This window comes from Peromyscus eremicus, chromosome 8a (genome assembly GCF_949786415.1).
Source record: "Peromyscus eremicus chromosome 8a, PerEre_H2_v1, whole genome shotgun sequence".
Classification (NCBI taxonomy): Eukaryota; Metazoa; Chordata; class Mammalia; order Rodentia; family Cricetidae; genus Peromyscus; species Peromyscus eremicus.
The window spans coordinates 61,050,963-61,074,009 of NC_081423.1; the positions used below are offsets into that span (position 1 = coordinate 61,050,963).

The window sequence follows — 23,047 nt, forward strand, 5'->3', positions numbered from 1 at the left end:
TTACTATGTATCCTAGACTGGCCTCAACCTCGAGGTCTTTCTGCCATGGTCTCCCAAATGTTGAACTTCAGGCATGTACCACTACGCCTAGTCAGGTGTTCTTGAACCTTTTTACCTGATGGACTCGAGGCTGAGTGGAATTGTGGGAAAGATGCGGCTTACAGCTCACCCAAGCAGATATCTCCGCTCTCTGGTCCAGAAACCCCACAGAGTGGCTCTTGAGCCCTGCCTTTAATCTAGCAGCCTTGGTCTCCCATGTGCTCTTCCTTTCTTCCATCTTGCCTTTCTTCCTACCTTCCTTCTTTCCTTGAAACAGAACTCCATTTACAGAGACATATTGTATGGGGAAAATGAACTTGTGCCAAGACAACGGGCAAATCTGTCGAATTATGAAATGCTGAGTGATGTTCTAATTCCCAAGCCGTCCTATGGAGGGTGAAACCAGAGCTCCCCAACCCTAGGAGTAATCAGTGAGCTGATTCTGCGGTGAATGTAATTGTGCCGATTGTAATCATTTTGCTCCAGCTCTCTGCCCCTGTGGCATTTATTTCTTAGCCCAGATATTGATCTAACAGTGGGAAATTTTCCATCTGAATCTGTGATGCTAGACCCTCCCCAAGTCCGAAGATGTGTTTGGGAAATTCTCATTTTCCGTGGATCACAGCTGAGCTATTTGGCCTGAGGGAAACCGTGCACTGTTGGAGAAATGCCTTGGATTGAAGAGAGATTTTTGACCATTATGAGCAAATCAGAAATAAATGTAAAACACTGCCTGGAAATGCAAAGGCCTGTCATTATGGGAGATAGGTGAGAGGCTCCTATGGGAAATGCTCAGAGAATTGGAAATCAGTCAATCAAAACCGGGATTGGAGACCGGGCCTTTCCCCAAGTATGAAGACAGATGACTTCCACAGGCAGATTGAAAATCATTTAAGTGCTTATTTTCTTAATGGTTTTTCCTAGATCCCAATAAATAGCCTACTCATTCGGCATCAATTCCTTACTCCTGTGCTTAGGGTGCTTAGGGATCCCCCCCTTCTCTTTTCTCTTTTCTTTTCTTTCTTTTTCTTTTCTTTTTTTTTTCTCAGATACAAGCTACAAAGTTTGAGAAGAAAGACAAAAAGACAAAGACCTTTACATAAAGGGAGGACTAAGAAATGAATAGTTAGGGCTAGTCTAGAAAGGAGGGTCTAAAACCCTAGGGTTACTGGGGAACCCCAGCAAGTTTGCAACTGCCACCTCCCAGCATGCCCATCGCCTGAACTGGGGGCCCTTGCTGTGAACTACACCTTCCTTACAGCCCGCTTTGCTCCAGCACTGAGAAGAGGCCGTTGAAGATTGCTCTAGAAGGCCTTGTTGACGCCTCTGTGGCCCACGGACTATGGGGAGCCAGTGATGGATGAGGAATCTCCAGCAGTTACAAAATAGGGCAGGGGGTCAGGAGGGAGGAAGGAGCAGGAAGGCGCGGGGAGGGGCAGACAACCCTCCTGAATCAGTTTCCCATCACCGGCTCCGGCTGCCTTTCTCTCTGCTCCAGTTCAAAGTGCCAGGTGAACCAGCTTTCAGCATCACCTTGGGGAAGGGCCTCAGCAATGGCTGCTGTCTTTGTCGGTTTGGGAACAGCTCTCTGTATTTCATCTTCTGCTCAGTGGGCCGAAGTGGAATTGGTTAACAAAGATTGCTCCAGGGAGGGGATGTGGCTGACAAGCCCGACACTTTGCAGGCACAGGAAGCAGCAGCTGCGGAGGGGGCCGCCAGGTTCTGCCCGCAGCTGTACTGCCTACGGCTGTGATCTTGTCTGATACTGTCAGTGAAGCAGGGGCAGCCCGGGTCAGGAGCGGATAATAGGACTCAAAGGGAGAAGGCGGGGCAGGAAGGAGGTGGGCCTCAGAGCCTGGCTTTTCTGTTGGTACCAGCATCCCGGCTGTACACATCACAAAAGACTCGGGCCTTGTGATCCGACACATGTCATTGTCTGTTCCCAGAATATATGCAAATATCCCGAGCCCACCCATGTTCCTATGCGCTGTCACAGGAGGCAGAACAGAAGAACTGGGCAACCTGCTCCACGACTGGCTCGGAAAGGATTTTGTGGTTTTTTTAAATCATCGTCGGATGACATTAAATATACTCATTTCTATCATTTATCTTATGGTATTATGCCCGTGTGTCTAGAAGGAGCTAGAGAGCAGCGAGAACGACAAAGATGATGAAATCATTTAGAAAATCAAAATTAAGAGCAAAGCTAAGGCAATTTGGATGGCATTCAGCCCAAAGGTGGAGAGCTATATTCAGATTCCATTCAGAGAGTGGGAAGGAGCTGTGCTGCAACCTACTCAGTAACAGGAATAAAAAAATCTAGTACACGTGAGAGAATGAGGGTAGCCATAAGACAGGACTTGCTAATGATGGAATAATAGCAACAACAATAATAATACTTAGCGCTCTATCGTGCTTTGAAGGTTTTTAAAGCACATTCACATTACTCTTCATTTGTCTTCATTGGAGCTGTGAGACATCTGAATACTCTTCTCGTACAGGTTATGGTATTCTCTTTAAAAGCACAGACGCACTTTTTCAACCTGGAATTCCTTAGGCCTGAATTTGTTTGGAGATAGGCACGGACAACATAACCAGTTTGGACCAAATCTAGCTTCGTGTCTATTTAATCCACAAGTTAAGATGACTTTTATATTTCTAAGTGGTTGATTTTTTAAAATCTAAAGCCGAATTTCATTTGAAAACACACACATCTCGAGCAGGGTGGTGCCCATGCCCAGAAGCACTCCAGAGACTAAGTGGGGGGGGGGGGGTCTCAAATTTGAAGTCAGCCTGGCCTACTTAGTAAGCCTGGGGCCAGCTACAAAATAAAACCTTGTCTCAAAAAGGAGGGTATGTGGAGAGATGGCTTAGTGGCCAAGAGCACTGGCTGCTCTTTCTGAAGACCCAGGTTCAGTTCCCAGCACCCACATGGTGACTAACAACTGTCTATAACTCCAGTTCTTAGGGATATGATGCCCTCTTCTGGCTTTCTTGGGCACCAGGTACATGGATGGTGCACATACACATATGTAGACAAAACACTCATACACATAAAAAATAAAAAATAGGGTGGGAGAGATGGATGGTTCAGCTGTTAGGAGCACTTGTTGCTCTTGCAGAAGATATAGATTCGGTTCCCTGCACCCACATGGTGGCTCCCAACTATCTGTAAATCCATTTCTGAGGATCAACTTCCCTCCTCTGGTGCCTCCAAGGGCAGCAGGCATGTATGATTTGCACACACATATATGCAGGCAAAACACACAAAATAAAAAGAAATTAAAAATCTAAAAATAAACCTTTAAAAAAAACAAAAGGAATAACATGAAATTCAAATTTCAGTGTCTTGAAATAAAGTGTATTTTTTTTTTAGAAATAAAGTTTTATTGGAACACTTCCAGGCTCATTTATTTGTGTCTTAGGCTGCTTTCACACTACAATGGCAGACTTGGATATTTGCAAGAGAGACCATATGGCCAGGGAAGCCTAACATACTTGCTGTGTGGCTTACAGAAGAAGTTTGCTGACCCCTGTTACAAACCAAGAGTGCAGTAATTCATTGATTTACCGTAATTATGACTGCTACACAGCCAATGGTGGCACATGCCTGCAGTCCCCAATGCCTCAGTGGAACCCGGGGCTTTGAGACCAGCCCGGGGAACACAAAGAGACTCTGTCTTAAAAACAGCAGAACAGGAGGAGGAGGAAGAGGAGGGAGGGAGAGGGAGAGGGAGCTGACCCTAACCTCAGTGGCTCCCCTTTTCATTTTTATAAAGTTGTGGAATGAACTAAGCGAGCTGTACATGTAGGGAGAATGGCCCTTCCCGGAATGCCTGGAACCAGAAGTGTTTCTTATCTCTTTAGACGTCGATACCTGGAGGCAGGGACCCCCAAACTCTGGTCCTCAAGTCCATGCAGCAAGCTCTTCTGCCTCTGTCTCCCAAGCGCTGGGATTACAGGAGTATACCGCCATGCCCAGCATCATGGGGCGCTGGAGATCAAACCCAGGGCCTTATGCAATCTAGACAAGCACTCTACCAGCTGAGCTACGCCCCTTTTGTTTCCTCTTGTTCTTTCCTCGATAGCCCCAACAGACCCAAGATGCGGCTGGCCAGAATAGGGGGACAGACCTCCGGGCACTGTGCCGAGTATTTCCCAAGGTCTCAGTTAACCTGCACAGTTCCTTATGAGAGAGGTGGAGACCCCCACACCATTCCACATGGCTGGTAGGAGTTGAGGCAGGAAGTCAAACTCAAACTGTGTCTGTCAACATTTGCTGGGCAGACTGGTACCCTTCAAGACCTCAGGCCCGTCTCTGACCTCAAAATGCTCAGTAGTAGTCACAGCCAACTACCAGGGAAGGGTCCCTGGGCCAGGCCACTCCTCAGAAAGACATTCTCCTTTATTTGGGTGCTTTATTTCGCTGTCGCTGAATAAATCCTTAATTAGCTGCCCTGGCTGTATTTGCATAATGGATTTCACTTTGTTCTTAAGTTAATGGTGTTTTCGTAACAGAACAGTAACCTCTTGGTTCACAGCCATTAAAGTAACTGCCACCCTGTGGGGTAGAGCCAGGGTTATGTAAAGGGAGGTCAGTTAAGAGTTCAGAGGAGTAAAAGGCGATGCGGGAGTGGTTTCTGCCTCCTCCTTAGGAGTGTCTGAGGGTCAGTGACTGAGGAGCCCTAAAGTTTGGAGAGAACCACAGGGGAACAGAACATTGCTACAGGAGTACTTCCTGGTAAACTGTCTGGCCCATGGAACACCCTCATTTTGTTCCCCGAAGATAACCTATCAATAAAATGCATTTGTGGGTTATTATGGGGGTGAGGACCCAGCATAAAAAGATAGGATACTAAGGAGCTGGATAGATGGCACAGGGGTTGACAGTACTTGTCGCTCTTGGAGAGGGTCCAGGATCAATTCCTGGCACCCACAAGGCAGCTCACAACATCTGTAACTCCAATTGCAAGGTCTGATACCCTCTTTTGACTTTTCTGGGCACCAGGCACCAGGCACACGTGTAGTTGTACCTACATATATGCAGGCAAAACATTCATACACATAAAATATGTATAAGTAATTTTTTAAAGTTACGACACGAATAAGAATATACAGCTGCCTCTTCCGTTTTGACCCAGGCCCTATAAGATAGCTCCAGAAGGCTCTGTGTAGGCCTGCCCTGCTCTGGCTATCTGCCCACAGTGGTTCTTCAGGTTTTCAGAACACAACATGTACTAACTAGCCTTGGACACAGGGTCTAACGCAGGCCTGGGACTCAGAGCTGGTAGGGGCCAGCAGGGCTGATGGAGAGACAATGACAGTGATCCGAAGGCTTCCCTATGACTGGCACCTCCCTCCCAGGCTTGTGCCCCTCCAGTTACATTTCAAGCTCACACCTTCGCGTTAAATATTCAAAGCACCTGGAGGCATGGAGCCCCTGCATTCAAGGTCTTCCTCCCTTGCCCACCTGTGCAATTGGGTTCCCGCCTCATGCTCCAGCTGGGCCCATGTCTGATAGCACTCGTCCATCATCCTCGTGTAGAAATCCTCCGGATAAGCCTTTCTGATGATGCGGCTCTGTCCATGGGAGCTTCCTCGGGAATGCGGGAGAAAGAACTAGAAGAAGAGAACAAGAGAGATGGAAGCTACCGCCCTTTGTTCAACCCCCCCTTTGCCCTTCAGGAGCCGATGGAAGCTACTGCCCTTTGTTCAACGCCCCCTTTGCCCTTCAGGAGCCATCTTGTCTTTCACATGTTTCCTTTTTTCTGATCCCGGGGATTGAACCTCTGGCCTCGCACACGCTAGGCTAGTGCTGTGCGGCTGAGCCCTAGCGCTGGCCCTCCTTTTACTTTTTATTTTGAGAGACGGTCTTGTTATATAGCATAGGCAGGCTTTAAACTTGCAATCCTCCGGCATCAGCTTCCTGAGTACCTGGGATTTTAGGTCCCCATTGCCAGGCCTAGCTATTTTCAGATATTTCCACACAATCCTTCAGTCCAGCGTCTCCTTGCAACCCACTGACTGGCAAGGCAAGCGGTCAGCCCTTTCTCAGAGACGCTGAGTGAGTTTTCCCTTTTGCAAACAGCCCTCGCAGCCACTAGTTCCTTTGTTAGCAAATCTCCCATCTTCCACTGTGCCGCATCCCAGTCAGACTCCTAGAAAAGCAGAATTAGAAAGAACCTTCCAGATTATGCCAATCTAGCCCCTTGGCTTCATGGCAGAAAAAGGATGCCATTTCTCTGTGTCTTCAGGTTACTCAGAATAAGGGAACTAACTACCTTGGGATTGGGGTGGGAAGAGGGTGTGTGTCTAAAATAAAATAAAATAAAATAAAATAAAAAATGGGGAGCTTCCTGAGGGATGTAACAGGAATCCCTTGGGCTTTGGGCAAACGGATAGAGAAACTGGAGACAATTTCTAACTATTCCAGGAAGGATAAGTGGTAACCAGCGTGGAGAGCTGCAGGCAGACTGGGAAGGGAGAAGCCCTGAAGTAGAAAACTCCATGTGATGGACGGTGTAGGCTCGCAACCCTGAGGGGTCCTGCAGGTTCCCAGTGCCACCCTCATTTGCAGTAGTCACGTGACCACCTTTCCTTTAAGGAAGAGAAGGCCTGAGTCTTAGTTCCTGTGCATCAGGCAAAGAGGCTGCTATTACCCAAAGGCGGTGGGATGGACAGAGGCCCTGCTAGGTTCTGGAAGGAGAAGCAGGGACGATCCCTTCCTCCAAAGCTGGCACGTCACCTTTGCTTAGGCAAAACCGGCCTTATTTAAGGCTACCCAGGGTAGAACTGATTCTTTTTCTGGACTGGATCAACAGTTTGGGCACAGAAAAGACAGGGTAACAAGAATGAAGAGAGGTGAGACACATCTTGATCCAGGCCAAGAACTGAGAGGCAGTAAAAAGAATATACCAAGAAACTCCACATGGACTTGAGGGTGGGGCATTTCTTTGACTTGTCAAGATTCACATGAAGTAGCTAAGCTATGAAGTGCACAGAATTTGTGATGTCCAGCCTTTTGGCTTCACCCATAGCCCACAGGTTCTGGAAAGCCCTCCCTATGTGAGGAAAGAGGAAGGGACAGTCTTGAACAGCAAAGGGGCAGAAGGGACAGTATACCTGCTCCAGTAGGAGGACCCTCTTGGAGTGTTTGGCCAGGTGGTATGCGGTGAAGCATCCCTGGATGCCTGCTCCAATCACAATGGCATCCCAGAGACCTTTCTGAGCAGCCATGATGTCCGCTTAGGCCTCCAGTCACGAAGTCCAGGAATGAGAGAGAAAACAAAGGCACCTCCCGGGTAGAGAAGGAGGAGGAAGGCAAAGTCCAGCTTGGCCAGAGTTCCCACAATCCCCTGGTGCCCGTGTCCTTGTCTTTCTTTCCCTCCCGCAAGCCTGGCACGGGACTCAGCCTCCGCCTCCCCTGCAGAGCAGAACTGGGTAGACTGATTTGTGAGGTTTAGCCCAGCTCAGCTGCCAGCCTCACCCTTGCATCCCTCCGGCTTACTATTCTTGGCTCAATTATTGTCATGCAAATGGGCTCCTTCCTATGCCACCTTCCTGTCTCATTATGATCTTTGTCTCAGGACTTCGGCCCTGGAATTTCAATGCCTCCTAGACCAAGCTGGGCACCATGAATGCTGCCTCCCCCTGCTGGCTTTTCCTCTCTGCAGCTTGATTTCCCCTAGAGATCTACAGGGCCAGCTAAGAACTTGGCAGCATGCCCAGGGTCTGGCCCTCCTCCCTGGTGGGTGGTGAGGTCAGGGGGTAGATGCAGGGGCCAATTGGGAGGGCAGTTTTGTGATTATGAAATCATTCTCAGTGTGTTTTACTTTCATGTTGAAAACGGAGAATAAATGATCCTGGGGGGAAAAAAAATAAATGACAGGAAAGGACAGTGAGGAAGAACCTTGTCCTCAGGCACACAGGGAGCCAGGCACCAGCCCGTCACATGTAGGGCCATGTGTAGAGAAGCCTTCTGTGCCCGGCATCAGGCTCAATGGGTATTGTTACAGTCAGTGGGGACAGAGCCAGGGTTGGCAGGTCCTGATTCTTACACAATTTGGAGGTCCATTTTTAAGATAAAAGGAGAAGGAGACTGGAGGCATAGTATTGGGTTCAGCATGCTTGAGGTCCTGGGTTCAATCCCCACTAAAAATATAAGAGAAAAAAAAATAGAAAGAAAAAAATTAGTCATGCAAAATTAAATGGCAGGACTTAGGAGAGCCTGCTCAATGAGGGAGCCCCATGGTTGAGGTTTTATTAGCTTCCTGGTAAATTTGCCTCTGAATACATTATCTCATTAAATTCTCATTTTTTGTGTATTTTTATCCTCATTTTTTGGCAGAATGAAGATAGCCTCAAGTTCTTTGTCAGTGTTCCCACCACATGCTTGCCTGATAGAACACGGTGACTGCCACGCTATTTCCGGCCTAGGCCTGTGGGCAACTTTCTCTTCTTGCTTTGGAGAACTCATTCTTAGATCCTGAGCCACGCATAAGAGACACGCCATCTTGGACCTCATGCCCAGATGGACTCAACACCACTGAGTAGCCCAGTCAGAGCCACATGACCCAGCATCAGTATTCCTCGATTTTGTGAGGTAAAAAGAAAACGCGTGTTTTTAGACACTAACATTTGAGAACGATTGTTTACGTAGTCATAACTCAAACACCACCACACAGCCAAAGGTGGCAGGATCTGCCCCAAACCCATACCCAGTGTATCTAGATGCTGAGACATAAACCCAGGTCTGTCTGCTCCGAAACTCACTTGCTCTTGTTGTTTTTATTTCTTTTTTGGATACAGGGTCTCAGGCATTGCTTCACTGGCCTCTAACTTGCTTTGCAGCAGAGGGGAACCTTGAACCTTTGGTTCTTCTGCCTCTGCCTCCTGGGAGTATAGACTCTATCATCCTATTTGGTTTAAAATGGTACTGAGGGCCTGGGCGGTGGTGGTACATGCCTTTAATCCCAGCACTCAGGAGGCAGAGGCAGGCGGATCTCTGAGTTCAAGGCCAGCCTGGGCTACAGAGTAAGTTCCAGGACAGCCAGGGTTACAAAGAGAAACCTTGTCTCCAAAAACAAAAAACAAAAACAAACAAGCAAAAAAACGTGTTGGGGATCAAACCCAGGTTTCATGCATGCTAGGCAAGTGCTCATCAACATGCCCGGCCTCATGACATTCCCCTTTCACTGCGAAGCTATCGTGACAGTTCATCAGAGCTTATAGTTAAGTTTCTGATTTCCATACTTTGCTGTTTTTCTGATGACCATACAACAAAGAGAGAAAATAGTGATATGGGATGCACATAGGACTACAGGGAGCTGCTTCACCTCAGCACAGTGGCTGACTGAGGCCCCCAGCAACACTTCTGCTCCACAGACAACCCCCAGAGTAGCCTCGGCAACCAGCTGTCTTCTGGCCAGCCCTTCCTGTCCTAAGAACACAGGAGCCCACGGAGGGACTGCCATCTGACCAGGTTGTTTTTTTTTTCCCCCAAAGAGAAGTAGAGAAAAAGAAAAGAAAAAGACAAATCCTTCTAGAGTCTAAAGGTCACAGCATTCTGTCTCCCCACCCCACAGAAGGCAGAACAGCATCTGCTTCACCACTGGACGGATCCCTTACAGTAAAATATTAGCAGATATAACCAAGAAAAATATGGTACCCCGAGTGTGTAAGGGCTTGATAGAAATATATAAGATCAGTCCCTGGATTTCTTATAAGATGTCAGCGGAGATGAACAGCTTGCACGGAAGAAAAGCAGGCAATAAATCCTTGCATGGAAGTGTGCCCAGTTCCGCCAGCAGTCAAAGAGAAGGGAATTAAATAACTCTAAGGTACTATTACGTGTCTATTAAATAAACAAAAATAAAAATGATGCAACCGTATTATGTTGTCCGTGTTGCAGGTGGCAATTCAGATTGGATCCTGTGGAATGTTCTGGGACCATGCACAATAGGATAAAAGAGTTCAAACATTCTGACCTAGAAATTCTACTTGACAAACTACTCCCCCAGGGGAGAAAAGGCATTTGTATGAAGGCATGCATATCTATGCTTTTAAAATATTAAAAAAAAAAAAAGAAAGAAAGAAACAATCCAACAACAGGGAATAGCTAAGCAAACGCTGACATGTTGACATACTGCAATAACTGTGTGGCTATTCCAAATGGCAGGCGTGAGGACCCTGCTTTGTAGAAATGCCGATATGAAATTGATACAGAGACACAGAACACATGACACACACTGATCACGGCCATGACTTCTGTGCATGCTGATCAAAGATCTAAAAGAAATTGGTGAGGTAATTGAGCTTAATGCTCATTAGTTCCCGTATTCTATAAAAATGGTGCCTCCATTCACAATTTGTAAAAGAAGGAGAAATCCCCGGGGGAAGCAGACGCTTCACATCTCCCGGTCACTGGTTCCAGGGCCGGGAAGTTCTTTCTTTGTTCTAATCTCAGTTCTTTCTGCTGCCGACATTGTTCAGTCCTCCAGGGAAGCTGCAGGGAAGCGGCCAAGCCACTCTGTATTCCCCCCACCCCCGTTTAATATAATATCCCTTCAGAGATAAAATGACAATCCCATTTCCCCGTCCCTACTTCACAAGCCTGCCCTGGATTCCTGGACTCAAGCATTCTGTTTCTTGTTAAGAATTTCAAACGGCAGCTCCTCCGAAAGCCGCCAGTGGCCACGGCCCAACCTTGAAATGAAAAGCAAATCTGCTTCTAAAGGCTTCCCCTTCTCTCAGGATTGCCCGTCCTTGCATATGTCCTGACAGGGGCAGGCAGAGAGACGCGATCCCCTCAAATTCCATTTTAACACCCATTCTGGATCGGAGGACTATTAAAGGGCGAGCCAACAGCCCTACACCTTGCTGCTTGTGTGTGTCAGCTGTCGCGGCTCGTGTCCTGGGGCAGAGACGCTGAGGGTGTGAGGCTGAACTGCTCATCCGATAGCTTGATTGACACTTTGCAGACAGGGGTGGAAGGAGCGAGCCAGGGAAGCAGCAAGCTGTACAGCTCAGAAATAATGAGAGGACCCGAATGGAGAGAGAGCGTGGAATAAATAAGAGAGAACTAGGAGGGAATGGGAGAGTCTTCTGCTGCTTTCTTCCCTGCCCCACTTTGCCAAGGAGCTGAAGCCTGGGGCAAGGAGGCGGGCAGGCAGGGATGAGCTGTACCCTGAGGGCAGATCCTTCCTGCTGCCGGGGAGCCTGGGGTCCTGAATGCTCAGAGGATGCCGGGTGTGGGAACGCAAAGAACAGGCTTTGTGAGCGCTTTCCATACACATCGCTGATCCGCTGGCTGTCTGATCTCAGGTTGATCGCCCCCCCCCCCCCCCCCCCCCCCCGCCTCCTCAGTTCTGGTCCCCTTAGGTCTGGTCATCCACCCATCTCTTTAAATGGCAAATCTGGACAGGTTACTCCCCGTTAAAATTTTCTTCATAGCTGCCCTTTCCTTTTAGGATAAAAATTTGAACTCCTTAGCTTGGCACACGAGGTGGCTTTCGTTCTGACCTCTCTGCTGCTTCTCGGAGCTCCACCACTGACCCTTTCTTTCTCACTGTGCGCCTGGCACCCTAGCAACACTGAGTGGAGAGAGGTTCCAGCACTCGCCTGATTATTTCAAACTCCCAGGCACCCCCGAGCAGATGCAGTCTTTCCTATACCTCCTCCCTATCCTGCAGAGGGTCCATGATAACAATACGCATATTGTGCTGTAATTGTTTGCATATCTGCCTTCCCCCTATGCCTCTTAAAAGGAGGGAGTCTTCTTTCTATTGTCATTTTTCATAGGTAATACATACACACGGAACAACAGTAAACCGTACCAAAGAGAACACTGTGGAGTCTCCTTTCCACCCATTCCCAGAGCTCAGCTCGCCTATCAGATGCAACATTGTTGCTATTGTCTTTTGTGCCTTTTCAGAGATGTTCTGTGAGTATACAAACATGCTTATACAGTATGTACTCTGTGTGTGTGTGTGTGTGTGTGTGTGTGTGTGTGTGCGCGCGCGCGCCTGTGTGATCCTATATAACACCCTGCTAGCTTCATTTCCTTTATCTCCGAGATCCACATCAGTCATAAGGAGCTGGCACATTTTTGTGATGACTGTGTAGTATACATGGTACGAAGGAGGCGTTTGGCACAGAAACAGCACCCATACATGCTTGTGATGGATGTCAGGGTTCTTCAGTTATAACAGATGCCCTGGATTCCCAGGACTCTGACTGTTCTGGTTCTAGGTGTTCAGCAAGGGAGAGTTGCCTCCCTGAGCTGCTCAGGACAGTCTGTGCCTTGAGGTGGTGAGTGCAGAGACCATGGCTCTTGCATCCTGATGTCCCTCTGATTTTATATTTATTAAAAGGCAGCTCTACAGCAGTGAAATCCCTAGGCTGATTCCAGGGAAGGGAGATAAATGAAAGTCCTGGGAATGAGGGCTGACAGCTCTACGAAAATATGAAATCATCTTTTCCTCTGACAGAGCTGGACTACAGCTAGAAAAGGATACTCTCCAGCCTGGTGTGATGACACACACCGTAATCTAAGCCCTTGAGAAGCTATGGCAGAAGGATCAGGAATTCAAAGCCACCCACAGCTATATAGCAAGTTTGAAGCTAGCCTGGACTTCACAAGACCCTGTTTTTGAGGGATGGGGAGTATAAAATACTCTTTACTAGCCATGGAGGCACATGTCTGTAGTGGGAGGCTGAGGCAGGAAGATTGCCACTTCAAGTCCAGCCTGAGACACATAGAAAGACCCAGTCTCCAAAAACTAAGGACTGGGATGTAGCTGAGCAGGGGAGCCCTTGACTAGCAGGAATAAAATCCTGTTTGAACCCTATGCACTGAGGGTCAAGGGGATTTCTCAGAGTTCATTGGGATAAGGAGATGTACTAAAAATTAGGTGGGATTCACTGTGTAGTTCTTGCTGTCCTAGAACTTGCTCTGTAGACCAGGTTGGCTTTGAACACAGAGATCCACCTGCCTCTGCCTCCCAAGTGTTGAGATTAAATTTATGCACCACCATCACCCGGCTGAGACAGGATTTTTATTTAAGGGAAAACTTCCCCTAAGATCACTGAATCTTTTTTTTTTAAGGTTTGTTTTATATGTAGGGATATTTTACCTATATGTATATATGCATGTCCCAAGTTCAGCTGGTGACCTTGGAAGTCAGAAGAGCATGTTAGAACCCCTAAAGCTGGAGTTACAGATGGTTGTGAGTTGCCATGTGGGTGCTGGGAACTGAACCTGGGTCTTCTGCAAGAGCAGCAAGTGACCCAAACCATTAAGCTATCTCTCCAGCCCCATACACTGAATCTTCTTGCCCTTATCTCCAGGTTGGTCTGTCTCGGTCCCATAGATACGTGTGTATCTTGCACCCTTGTCTGAGGAGCTCTAAAATACGCCTGGCGTTCACTAGCAGGTGTCTTTACTCTGCTGTGTCCCAGTGGGTGCATTCCTCCCGCTAAAGAGCATCCCACCGAAGCTCAGCAGACATCAAAGGAAGGACAAGTCAGAGGTCTGAGAAGTGTCCGTCATGACTGTGGAGGTGAGGCTCTGTCAGGGATTGAGACTATCAGCAGCCTTCCTCTCTCAGGCACCTGCTTTTTTTCCCTTGCCTTTCCCAGTCTCCATAGCCTGACATTGTCGCTACAAGGTGGGCGTTCCCAGCCTGAGGTTCCCTGGACTACCCACGCAACATGAACCAGGCTGCCGGACTGCCAACTGCCATGCTCCTTCTCCTGCTGTGGTATCCCTTCAGGGCTGCATCCTATTAGGAGGAATCTTTGGTTTTGTACTAGAGTTTGAACCTAGGGCCTTGGGTCAGACAGACGCTGCCACCACTGAACTATGTCCCCAGCCCCCTTTAACTTTTATTTTGAGACAGAATCCAGGATAGCTTCAGACTCACTCTGAAGCCCTTGAACTTGTGATCATCCTGCCTCAGACTCCAGAGTATCCGTGATCACAGGCTCCTGCATCCATGCTTGACTAGAACTTTCTCTGTTAGTCTCTCCACTCTACATAGGCAGTGGGCTTGGATTTCTAGGTCCCTCCCTATACCAAGATATCAAAATGAAAATTGAGATTTGCAAGGATTGACACGGACTTTTTAAGGAAAGAATGTGGTGGCGCACGCCTTTAACCCCAGCACTCGGGAGTTAGAGGCAGGTGGATCTCTGTGAGTTCAAGGCCAGCCTGGTCTACAAAGTGAGTTCCAGGACAGCAATGCTACGGGAATGGAGAGAAACCCTGTCTCAAAAAAAAAAAAAAAAAAAAAAAAAAGAAAGAAAGAAAGAATGTTTTTACCCTCTGGTCTCTTCCATGTTAGCCTGTTAACATCTTGCTATGTTCAAGGCTTTAAAGGTGTGTCCTCAATATCCATTTTTTTTCTATTGTTTTCCTTTGTTTATTGGCATGGTTGGCCCAAATAACCAGGCTTCCAGACTTGGTTCTTGTCCAGTCATTGAGCTTCAGAACACACAAACCCTCCAGGATGGCCTCCATTTATACTGCTCTCATGTCATCCAATCCCCTTCCTTCCTAGATATCAGTGGTGGAAAAGGACAATGACAATTGTCAGCAAAAATGACCAGCTCCCTCCTTGGGCAGCAAAGTGGGAATCTCATCCTAATAGGCAACAGGAGAGCTAGCTTTGTGTGAGGCAGCCGGGTTTCGGCTGGGGGGACCAGTATGCATCCACCAAAGCACGTTTGAGTTGAAATAAGTGCAGGAGGAATTTTACTGAAGAGATTGCCTTTAGGAAATCACTGTATTTGTTTAAAAGAAGGCCATGTTGATAAGGTGTGGGTGTAGGCTATGACCCCAAGGTTAATTGTCTTTAGCTGAGACAGGGTCCTGCTTCCTGCATATGTTTTGAAGAATGAGATGTATAATGACCCACCATCCCAAATGGTACGGAACACCTGAGAATCGCAGCCTAGCGTTCATCGTCCCCCGTGTGGTACCTAACCTCTCTAAATAAAGCGTTGAACAAATGTTTAAAGAAAATCAGGTTTTTCTTGGTTCCTGTAACAAGAAGCGCCAGTAGCTGCCTCTGGGGAGTGTAGCTGGGTGGAATCTTGTTATGTATAGGAAAGGCTTAGAAGGAAATGCTGTGCAGATCACTGCATTCCTGATGGGACCCAGGAATAGGCTCTGGGCATCATCAGCATCCTGCCTACAGCCTCACTCTCAGCCACAGCCTGCCCTTGGCTTAGATAGAATCCAAATCCACAGAAAAGCTAGAATAGGTGAAAGGTCACGAGCAAGCAGTGTCTGGAAAGTCCAAGAATATAAAGAAAAGGAAGTTTGTGGGGCCCATGCTGGGCTTCATCTCACTAGCAGGGTTCTCTACAGAACCTTAAAAGGAGCCTGCTGGGTTCTCAGTGGCATGGTGAGTTGTAACCAGCTGCTACCAGCTTCCTGCCTCACAGTGGTTGTCAGCCCCTCCCCACTCCCCTCTCCCTGCAGTCCCCCCTCCCCTCTCCCTGCAGTCCCCCCTCCGTACCCTGCCCCCACTCGCTGGCAGGCTCTCCCTTTGCACATTTGTCCACCTTTATTTGCTTGCTGTTTAAGGGGGCAGGAGAAAGAAAGGTTTAGAAAAGACATTGGGATGATTCCAGCTGTGTTTGGAACAGACTCTCAGGGCACCTTGCCCAGAATTCTCAAAGGAAAGAAGAAAGTGGAGGTTCCTGGAATGGACAAGGAAAGGTCTACAGGGAGCTGCCTCAGAAAGCCAGAGAGATGGCTCAGTGGGCCAAGGTGCTTGCTGCCAAGCCTGAAGACCCAAGTTCAAGCCCCTAGACCCACAAGATGAAAAGAGAGAATCAGTTCCTGAAAGTTATACACATACACACACACACACACACACACACACACACACACACACACACACACACACAGAGTGTCAAGTATCCCTGTTCCCTGCACCCCCCACACAAATAAAAATGTAATAAAAAATTTTTATTCTTTTTTTTTTAATTTATTTTATGTGCATTGGCATGAAGGTGCCAGATTACCTGGAACTGGAGTTATAGACAGTTGTGAGCTGCCATGTGGGTGCTGGGAATTGAACCTGGGTCCTCTGGAAGAGCAGCCAGTGCTCTTAACCACTGAGCCATCTCTCCAGCCCCTGTAATAAAACATTTTTAAAGCTGCTTCTGGACATCTCAGATGGCTTCTTCTCATGACTTCTTCACATATACTTGCTACAGGTTTCAGAGTGCTTACTTCCCAGGCTTCTCAGTCCATCACCAGCAGCCCTGTAAAGTCAACAGGCGGGTACATCCTTCCTTCCTTCCTTCCTTCCTTCCTTCCTTCCTTCCTTCCTTCCTCCCTCCCTCCCTCCCTCCCTCCCTCCCTCCCTTCCTCTATACTTACTTTTAATTTGCGGGTGTGCATGCGAATGTCTGTGTATGTGTGCTACATGTGTGTAGGTACCCCCAGAGGCCAGAAGAAAGTAAGAGATCCCTTGGAGCTGGAGTTACTAAGCCGCCAACATGAGACCTGAACTCATGTCTTCTAAAAAAACATTAAGTGCTCTTAAATGCTGAGGCACCCCTCATACACACACACCCTCACACCTACTTTTCTTTCTGGACAGGGTTTTATCATGTTGTCCAGACTGGCCTCAAACTTGAAGTGATTCTCCTGTCTCACACTCCCAGGTGCTAGGATTATGTGTGCCAACATGCCCAGCTAAGAAGGAAGGCACGTATGTATGTAGGCATATATGTATGTATATGTACATATGTATATATTGTAGCTTGGAGACAGAGGCCGGTAGACCTCTAAGAGTTGCAGGCCAGCCAGGACTACACAGTTGAGACGCTGTCTCAAAACAAAACTAGACAAAAAATTAAAAACAAAATTCACAGATGAAGAAACTGATAGCTGCAGTGTGGAGCCAGCACCCTCCCACCCTGGACTTCTCCCCATCCTCTCTCTGGGTGCTACTGGGTGCTGGGTCCTGGTGTCTTCTGTGAAGCTAGGGCAAAGACTGTAGTTCACTCTGGGTTGCACACGGCTGTGCTCCACTTTCTGTGTGGCACACCACCATGCTCTATGCTCCCACTTCTGCAAAGACGGAGAAGACGACCAACTCCTGATAGGAAGAAAGTCTAAAGCAGCCCTAGGGACCCTTGGAGAAACCATTCGATTTATTCCAGTCCCTCCTGGCAGTCTGTGCCACATCCATAACGTCAGAGCTGGAAGTGAAGTCCCCACTGTCCCAGCAGCTGCTGGTTTCCGCTGTTGCTCACTCAGGGTTTGCCTCTGGTTGATTTGATAAGGAGCCTAGGAAACAAAAGCCCCCCAGAGTATTGACGAAGGGAGGGGCAGCCTCTCCAGATGAGAAAAGGACGGATCTGGAAAAGTGGAAGGGGGTGGAGGGTGGGGTCTTGTCTGTCTGTCAGTGTATATGGAAAAGACCTAACTGTGTGGAAAATACCTTCCACTTAGGTGGAGAGAGAAAAAATGCATCTTTAATCAAAGCAAGGCAGTCTTTCAAGAGTCTGTATCCGCCTGAGGGAAGGCAAGACCCTCCTCAGTCAGGCTGTCTTTCTGACCTGCAGGCTCTCTTCTCTGGGAACGCCTGTCATCCTCCAAGGTCTGGGGCAGGGAAAAGGATGGCAGAGAGTAAGAGCCCCAAAGGCCCTGGAGGAGAATGGAAAGACACGGAAGAGGGTCTGAGGAGGTTGCACAGACTAAAGACAGTATCCCATTAATGGAACCGGGAGCTGCTAGGGGTGAACGGCTCTGGCGGAAGCACTTCCGTAGGCATGACTCCTGCATTGGCCCTCCGGCCCCTGTGATGGTCTCTGATCCTGGCGAACTGCTGGTTGTGACCAGCTCATGCAGTCTCAGCCAAGCACACAGGAACACATCAGTCAGCGAGGGATGGTCCGAGCGGTCCCAAAACAAGACATTTAAAGTTGTCTGGAATTCGTCCTTTGTCTGCTTCTTTTATTTACTTATCTATTTATTTGTTTGTTTGTTTATATAGTTTTTTGTGTTTTTTTCCCCGAAACAGGGTTTCTCTGTGTAGCCCCAGCTTTTCTGGAACTCACTCTGTAGACCTGGCTGGCCTCAGACTTAGAGATCTGCCTGCCTCTGCCTCCCGAGTGCTGAGATTAAAGGCGTGCGCCACCACACCTGGCTGTACGCTTATTTTTAATCACACCCAACCAAATGTTTCAAAATGATGGTCATTCTCTTTAAAGTCAGCCTTTCCCCCTTTGACGCTATGTGGCTAGCCAGCAGCCCTTAATGTGTGGCCCAAATCGTCTTGCAGGGTGATCTGTGAAAAACCTCCAGGGTCGGTTTATAACCCAGGCAATACACTATCTTGTTACTTTGTAGGCATTTTTTTTCTCCCTTTGCTTGCTTTGTCAGACGGGGTTTCCTGTCACTATTGGCCCTTCCCCCACACCACATGCTGAGCCAAGCAGCATTCCCAGTCAGCCTTTAGGGAGCTCAGTTATTTAATGATGGAACACAAGATTAATTATTAGCAGAGGAGAGGTGAGACCGTCTCAAAGGGCAGAAGTATCCTCACCTCAGTGAGAGGGGTCCGAGAGGGTTCTCTTCAACATCCTTATATGGAAAATATTTTTAAGGCTGAAATTGTTGTTTGTTTTGTTTTGTTTTTCCAGACAGGGTTTTTCCGTGTAGTTTTGGTGCCCTCCTGGATCTTGCTCTGTAGACCAGGCTGGTCTTGGGCCTTGAACTCAAAGAGATCCTTCTGGCTCTGCCTCCCAAGTGCTGGAACTAAAGGTGTGTGACACCGCCTCCCGGCAAGGCTGGATTTTTTTTTTTTTAAGGTGTAATAAAATTTGGCAGTTCATACAAAAGAATATGATGCAACCTTAAAAAGGGGTCATTTTCTGGGGCTGGAGGGATGGCTCAGTGGTTAAGAGCACTTGCTGCTTTTCCAGAGGACTGGATCTGAGCTCAGTTCCCAGCACCTACATCAGGCAGCTCACAACTGTCTGTAATTACAGCTCAGGGGACCTGGACCTCTGGCTTCTGTGGGCACCTGCACACATACATACACACACACACACACACACACACACACACACAATTAAAATTAGTGAAAACAAATCTTTTCTAAAAGCAGAAACAAAATAGGTAGGGTCACTTTCTCTCCCATCTGACAGCCCGGGTGAGCCCGGGGACAGTGTGCTGAGCGGAACAAGCAGACCCAGGATGAAAACGTGCCACTTACAAGGGCTGTCTAGCACAGGGACTCATTGAGGCCAAAAAGCAGGAGCCAGGTTAGTGGTGGAGTGGGGATAGAATTTTGGTTTGGAAAGATGTAAAAAGTTCTGGAGATGGTGATGGAACAGTGTGACTTTCAAAATAATTAAATGCTAAATTTTCTTTTAAATATGTCTTATGAAAATTTTAACCAAGTTCAGGTAACAAAATCCAGTCTGTCTTCTTCAAAAGCTGAGCAGTTGACATCAACAATGTTACTCAATGTTACTCTTGACAGTGTGGGCCAGAGTCCAAAGACAAAGGTCAGAATCTCTCTTCAGGGGGAAGTAGATGAGCTTAGCTGGATTAACTACGGGTGTCTAACATTCCGGCTCTAAGTACCTTTAGAATGGTCCCTGTGTGTGTGTGTGTGTGTGTGTGTGTGTGTGTGTGTGTGTGTGTGTGTGTGTGTCCCTGGCTGTCCTGGATCCCGCTCTGTAGACCAGGCTGGCCTTGAACTCAGAGAGATTCGCCTGACTCTGCCTCCCGAGTGCTGGGAATAAAGGCGTGCGCCACCACCTCTATAACATCTTGATTTGGCTGCCTTGATGTCTTAGCACCTCTCCCAGCTCTGGAATGTTCTGCAGCCTAACCTGGGTGTCTCTATCTAGCCCTCCAGGTCTGGCCCACTCCCCTGGCAGCAAGACAAGGCTATAGCAAACCACAGCTCTGCTAGCCAGGAGGCTGCTGAGGTGGCTTTTTAATCCTCCAGCCGTGCCATCCTAGTGATTGCTTTTATTAGGAAATGTAATGAAAAAGACTATATGAAGCCCCTGCCAGAAAAAAAAAAAAAAAAAAAAAAAAGCTAATAAGATTTTGCACCAAGTGTGGCGAGAAAAGAAAGGGGGGAAGAAGCACATTAGGAGTCAGATAATGAGATAAATGAAAGACCGCAGGGAAGATCATTTTTGCAGACTTGCTGGATGGTTGTAAAATTTTTAATTTGCTGAATTCTCTTTTTTTCGTCGCCCCTGATTCTCCACACCTCAGTCTTCCACAGGGTCTCTCTGATGCTATGGATTCTCTCTCTCTCTCTCTCTCTCTCTCTCTCTCTCTCTGTGTGTGTGTGTGTGTGTGTGTGTGTGTGTGTGTGTGTGTGTGTGTCTCCACTCCCACCGAGGACAGAACCTGCCTCATGACTTAAGTAGGAGGCTAGGACCCACCCAGTCACAGGACACAAGAGGACAAAGACCTGTCCCCCTTCCCCCAACAGAGCCCGCTGAGATTCAGCTAGTGTGGGGAGGGGGTGGAGAGGAATGGAACTATGGAGGGAGGACAAGAGATCAAAGATCTGGGAAGTAAGGAGGAAGAGAAGGCCCCCGCTGCTCCCGCAAATCGATTCTCTGCAATGCCTGCCTCCCCGTCTGTGCTCCAAGCTCCTAAGCAGAATGCTGCCTCCATGGGATGCCAGGCCTGAACAGAAGGGCCCAGGAGCACTGGGCAGACATGCAAGCCAGGCTGCCAGAACCGCTGGGCCTGATCTGCTCTACAGGGAGGTCCTGCATTCCCAGGACAGCCCCCACCTCCACCTGTCTGCAAAATCTCCACTCTCTTCTTGCTTCAGTAGATTCCTGCCTCCTCCTCAGCACCTGGGGATTCTGGGATGTCTTTTCACTGCTGTGCCTGTCTCAGTTCTCAGCTGCAGCTGGCCAGACTGAGGGTAGACTTGATGGGTAGCTTCCCTGATGGAGCAGGTTGGGGTACGGAAGCCTGTGAAATGAATAGCTCAGGATGGAGACGCATTACTGACTGTTAGGAAAATTACTCGCTCTTCCATTCTTTGTACCTACCCCAGTGGAGATGACCTGTTGTTTCCCTCTAAGAAAAGCTGTCTCCTCATGTTCTGCCTCCTGTAAATACACCACCAGTTCCTTAGAGGATAGACATGTCCTGTACCGGCCACCATAGGAGACAGAAAAGTCAGGCCAAGTTCACAAGGATGAGAGGGCCTGTTAGAAACAAACAAACAACAAAACAAAAAAACCCAAAACCAACAACAACAAAATGATCCGGCCAGTCTGGCTTGTAATCCCAGAGCTCAAGAGGTAGAGGAAGATCAGGAGTTCAGGGTCATCCTTGGCTATTTATGAGTTTGAAGCTACTTTGAGCTACAAGAGATGCTACCCCAAAAACAAAAAGATCTGGCCAAATCTGATACCTGTCAACAGAATTCGGGGAAGTCTCTAAAAACCTAAAGGAATGGGAGTGTTTGGAGAAGTGTGACTATGGGGCCCCAGCCAAGGTGGACAGAAGCAAAAGAGGCCAGGAACGGGCTAGGTGGATCGGAATAGAAATGGAAGAGTGGGTCTTCCCAGAGAAGGAAGATGGAATGGTGTCAAAGTCAGCTGGGAAGAGAACGGCTACATGATTGTGGAAAGGCTATCGATAGCAGCTAATTACATCCAAACATGACGGCACAGGCACATAGTCCCGCCCTTTCAGGAAGCTGAGGCAGGAAGGTCTCTTGAGCCTAGGAGTCGGAGGCAGGGAGCCTGGACAACATAACAAGACCCTGCTTTCAGAAAAAAACAAACAAACCAGAAAATATACATGGTGTAGCCTGTGTTCTGAGCACTGCTCTGGAGACCCGAAGACATTTATTAAATTGTCACCCAGATCTTGGAATGTCACTGTGAGCAACTCCATTTTATACACAGGACACTGAGGCATAGGAAGAGGCTGAGGAGAAGACCTGGGAGGCCTTGCATTGTCTGGGCTTCTAAGTCTTCTCTCTTGTTCCCCGCAGCACTGGGCAGAGGGGCGGCAGAGCACCTCAGGCTACTTGGTAGAGAAGCAGCATGTAGTTAAGAAGGGGAACTTCCAGAGACTGGGGAGTGGGCTCAGCACCTAAGACCACTTGCTGCCTTTCCACTGGACTCAAGTTCGGTTCCCAGAACCTACATGATAGCTCACAGCCGTCTGTAACTCCAGTTCTGGGGGATCTGACACCCTCTTCTAGCCTCCATGGTGCACATACATACATGCAGGCAAAACCCTCACACACAAAGTAAAATCAATAAACTAAAAATGAAGATGTTTTAAATGTGAACTTTCAGAGGCCCCCTCTCAACCACCAAAGAGGCCTTGGCTAGGATCTAACTTAGTACTCAGGCCACCCCCTTGGAAAGACATGAAGAGTGGCTGAAGTGTGTAGGTAAAAACACAAACACAGCGCTGTGCCCTGAGCCTGGACATGGCTTCTCTGCTTGCTGAGATGAAAGAAGCATCTTGGGTGCTTAGCAACCAGACAGCCTCAACTTCCCACCCTCAAGAAATACTGGAGCAGGGCCCTCCCAGGAACCAGCTTCTTAAGGGCACACTATCCTGCAAACAGGCTCCCCAAAACCCCAGCACACACAGCACAGCCCCCTCCCTGGAACAGCACTCCTCTAGCTCTGTTCTGTCAACCCTAGAAGTTCCCAGGCTCTGGGAGCAGCCCCTGGTGCTGAGGCTCCTTGAATTATTCCAGGAAGTATGTGTCACCACCCTCCTCCCCAGCCTCCTGCTGTCCCCCAAACCCCTGTTTTTCTCTTTATGGAGAGGGCACAAATTAAGCAGAAAGGAAAATGTTGACAGTTCCCGGCCCTCCCTTGCTGGGGATAAAGAGAAGTACGCTAACGGTTGAAGCTTTAGGCGGATCAAACACAGTTTGTGAGATGCTTCAAATGTATTATTCATCTCACCAATGAGATGCAATCTTGGGCTTTCTTCCCCCACCCCCATCAAGAGGAAACC

The 23,047-nt window shown here is 48.1% G+C and overlaps 1 protein-coding gene across 2 annotated transcripts in view; it reads right to left on the reverse strand.

Moving 5' to 3' along the window:
- Positions 1-23,047, reverse strand: part of Pipox (pipecolic acid and sarcosine oxidase) — a 41,234-nt gene that overhangs the window by 5,933 nt on the left and 12,254 nt on the right. Inside the window, exons 3-4 of one of the 2 annotated variants that reach the window (XM_059271268.1) lie at positions 7,162-7,333; positions 5,510-5,658 (exon numbers count right to left, since the gene is read on the reverse strand). In XM_059271268.1, coding sequence (XP_059127251.1) covers positions 5,510-5,658; positions 7,162-7,275 — 263 coding nt within the window. In that variant the 5' untranslated portion in view covers positions 7,276-7,333. The remainder of the gene's footprint in view (positions 1-5,509; positions 5,659-7,161; positions 7,334-23,047) is intronic. The other variant, XM_059271269.1, reaches the window with a different exon arrangement.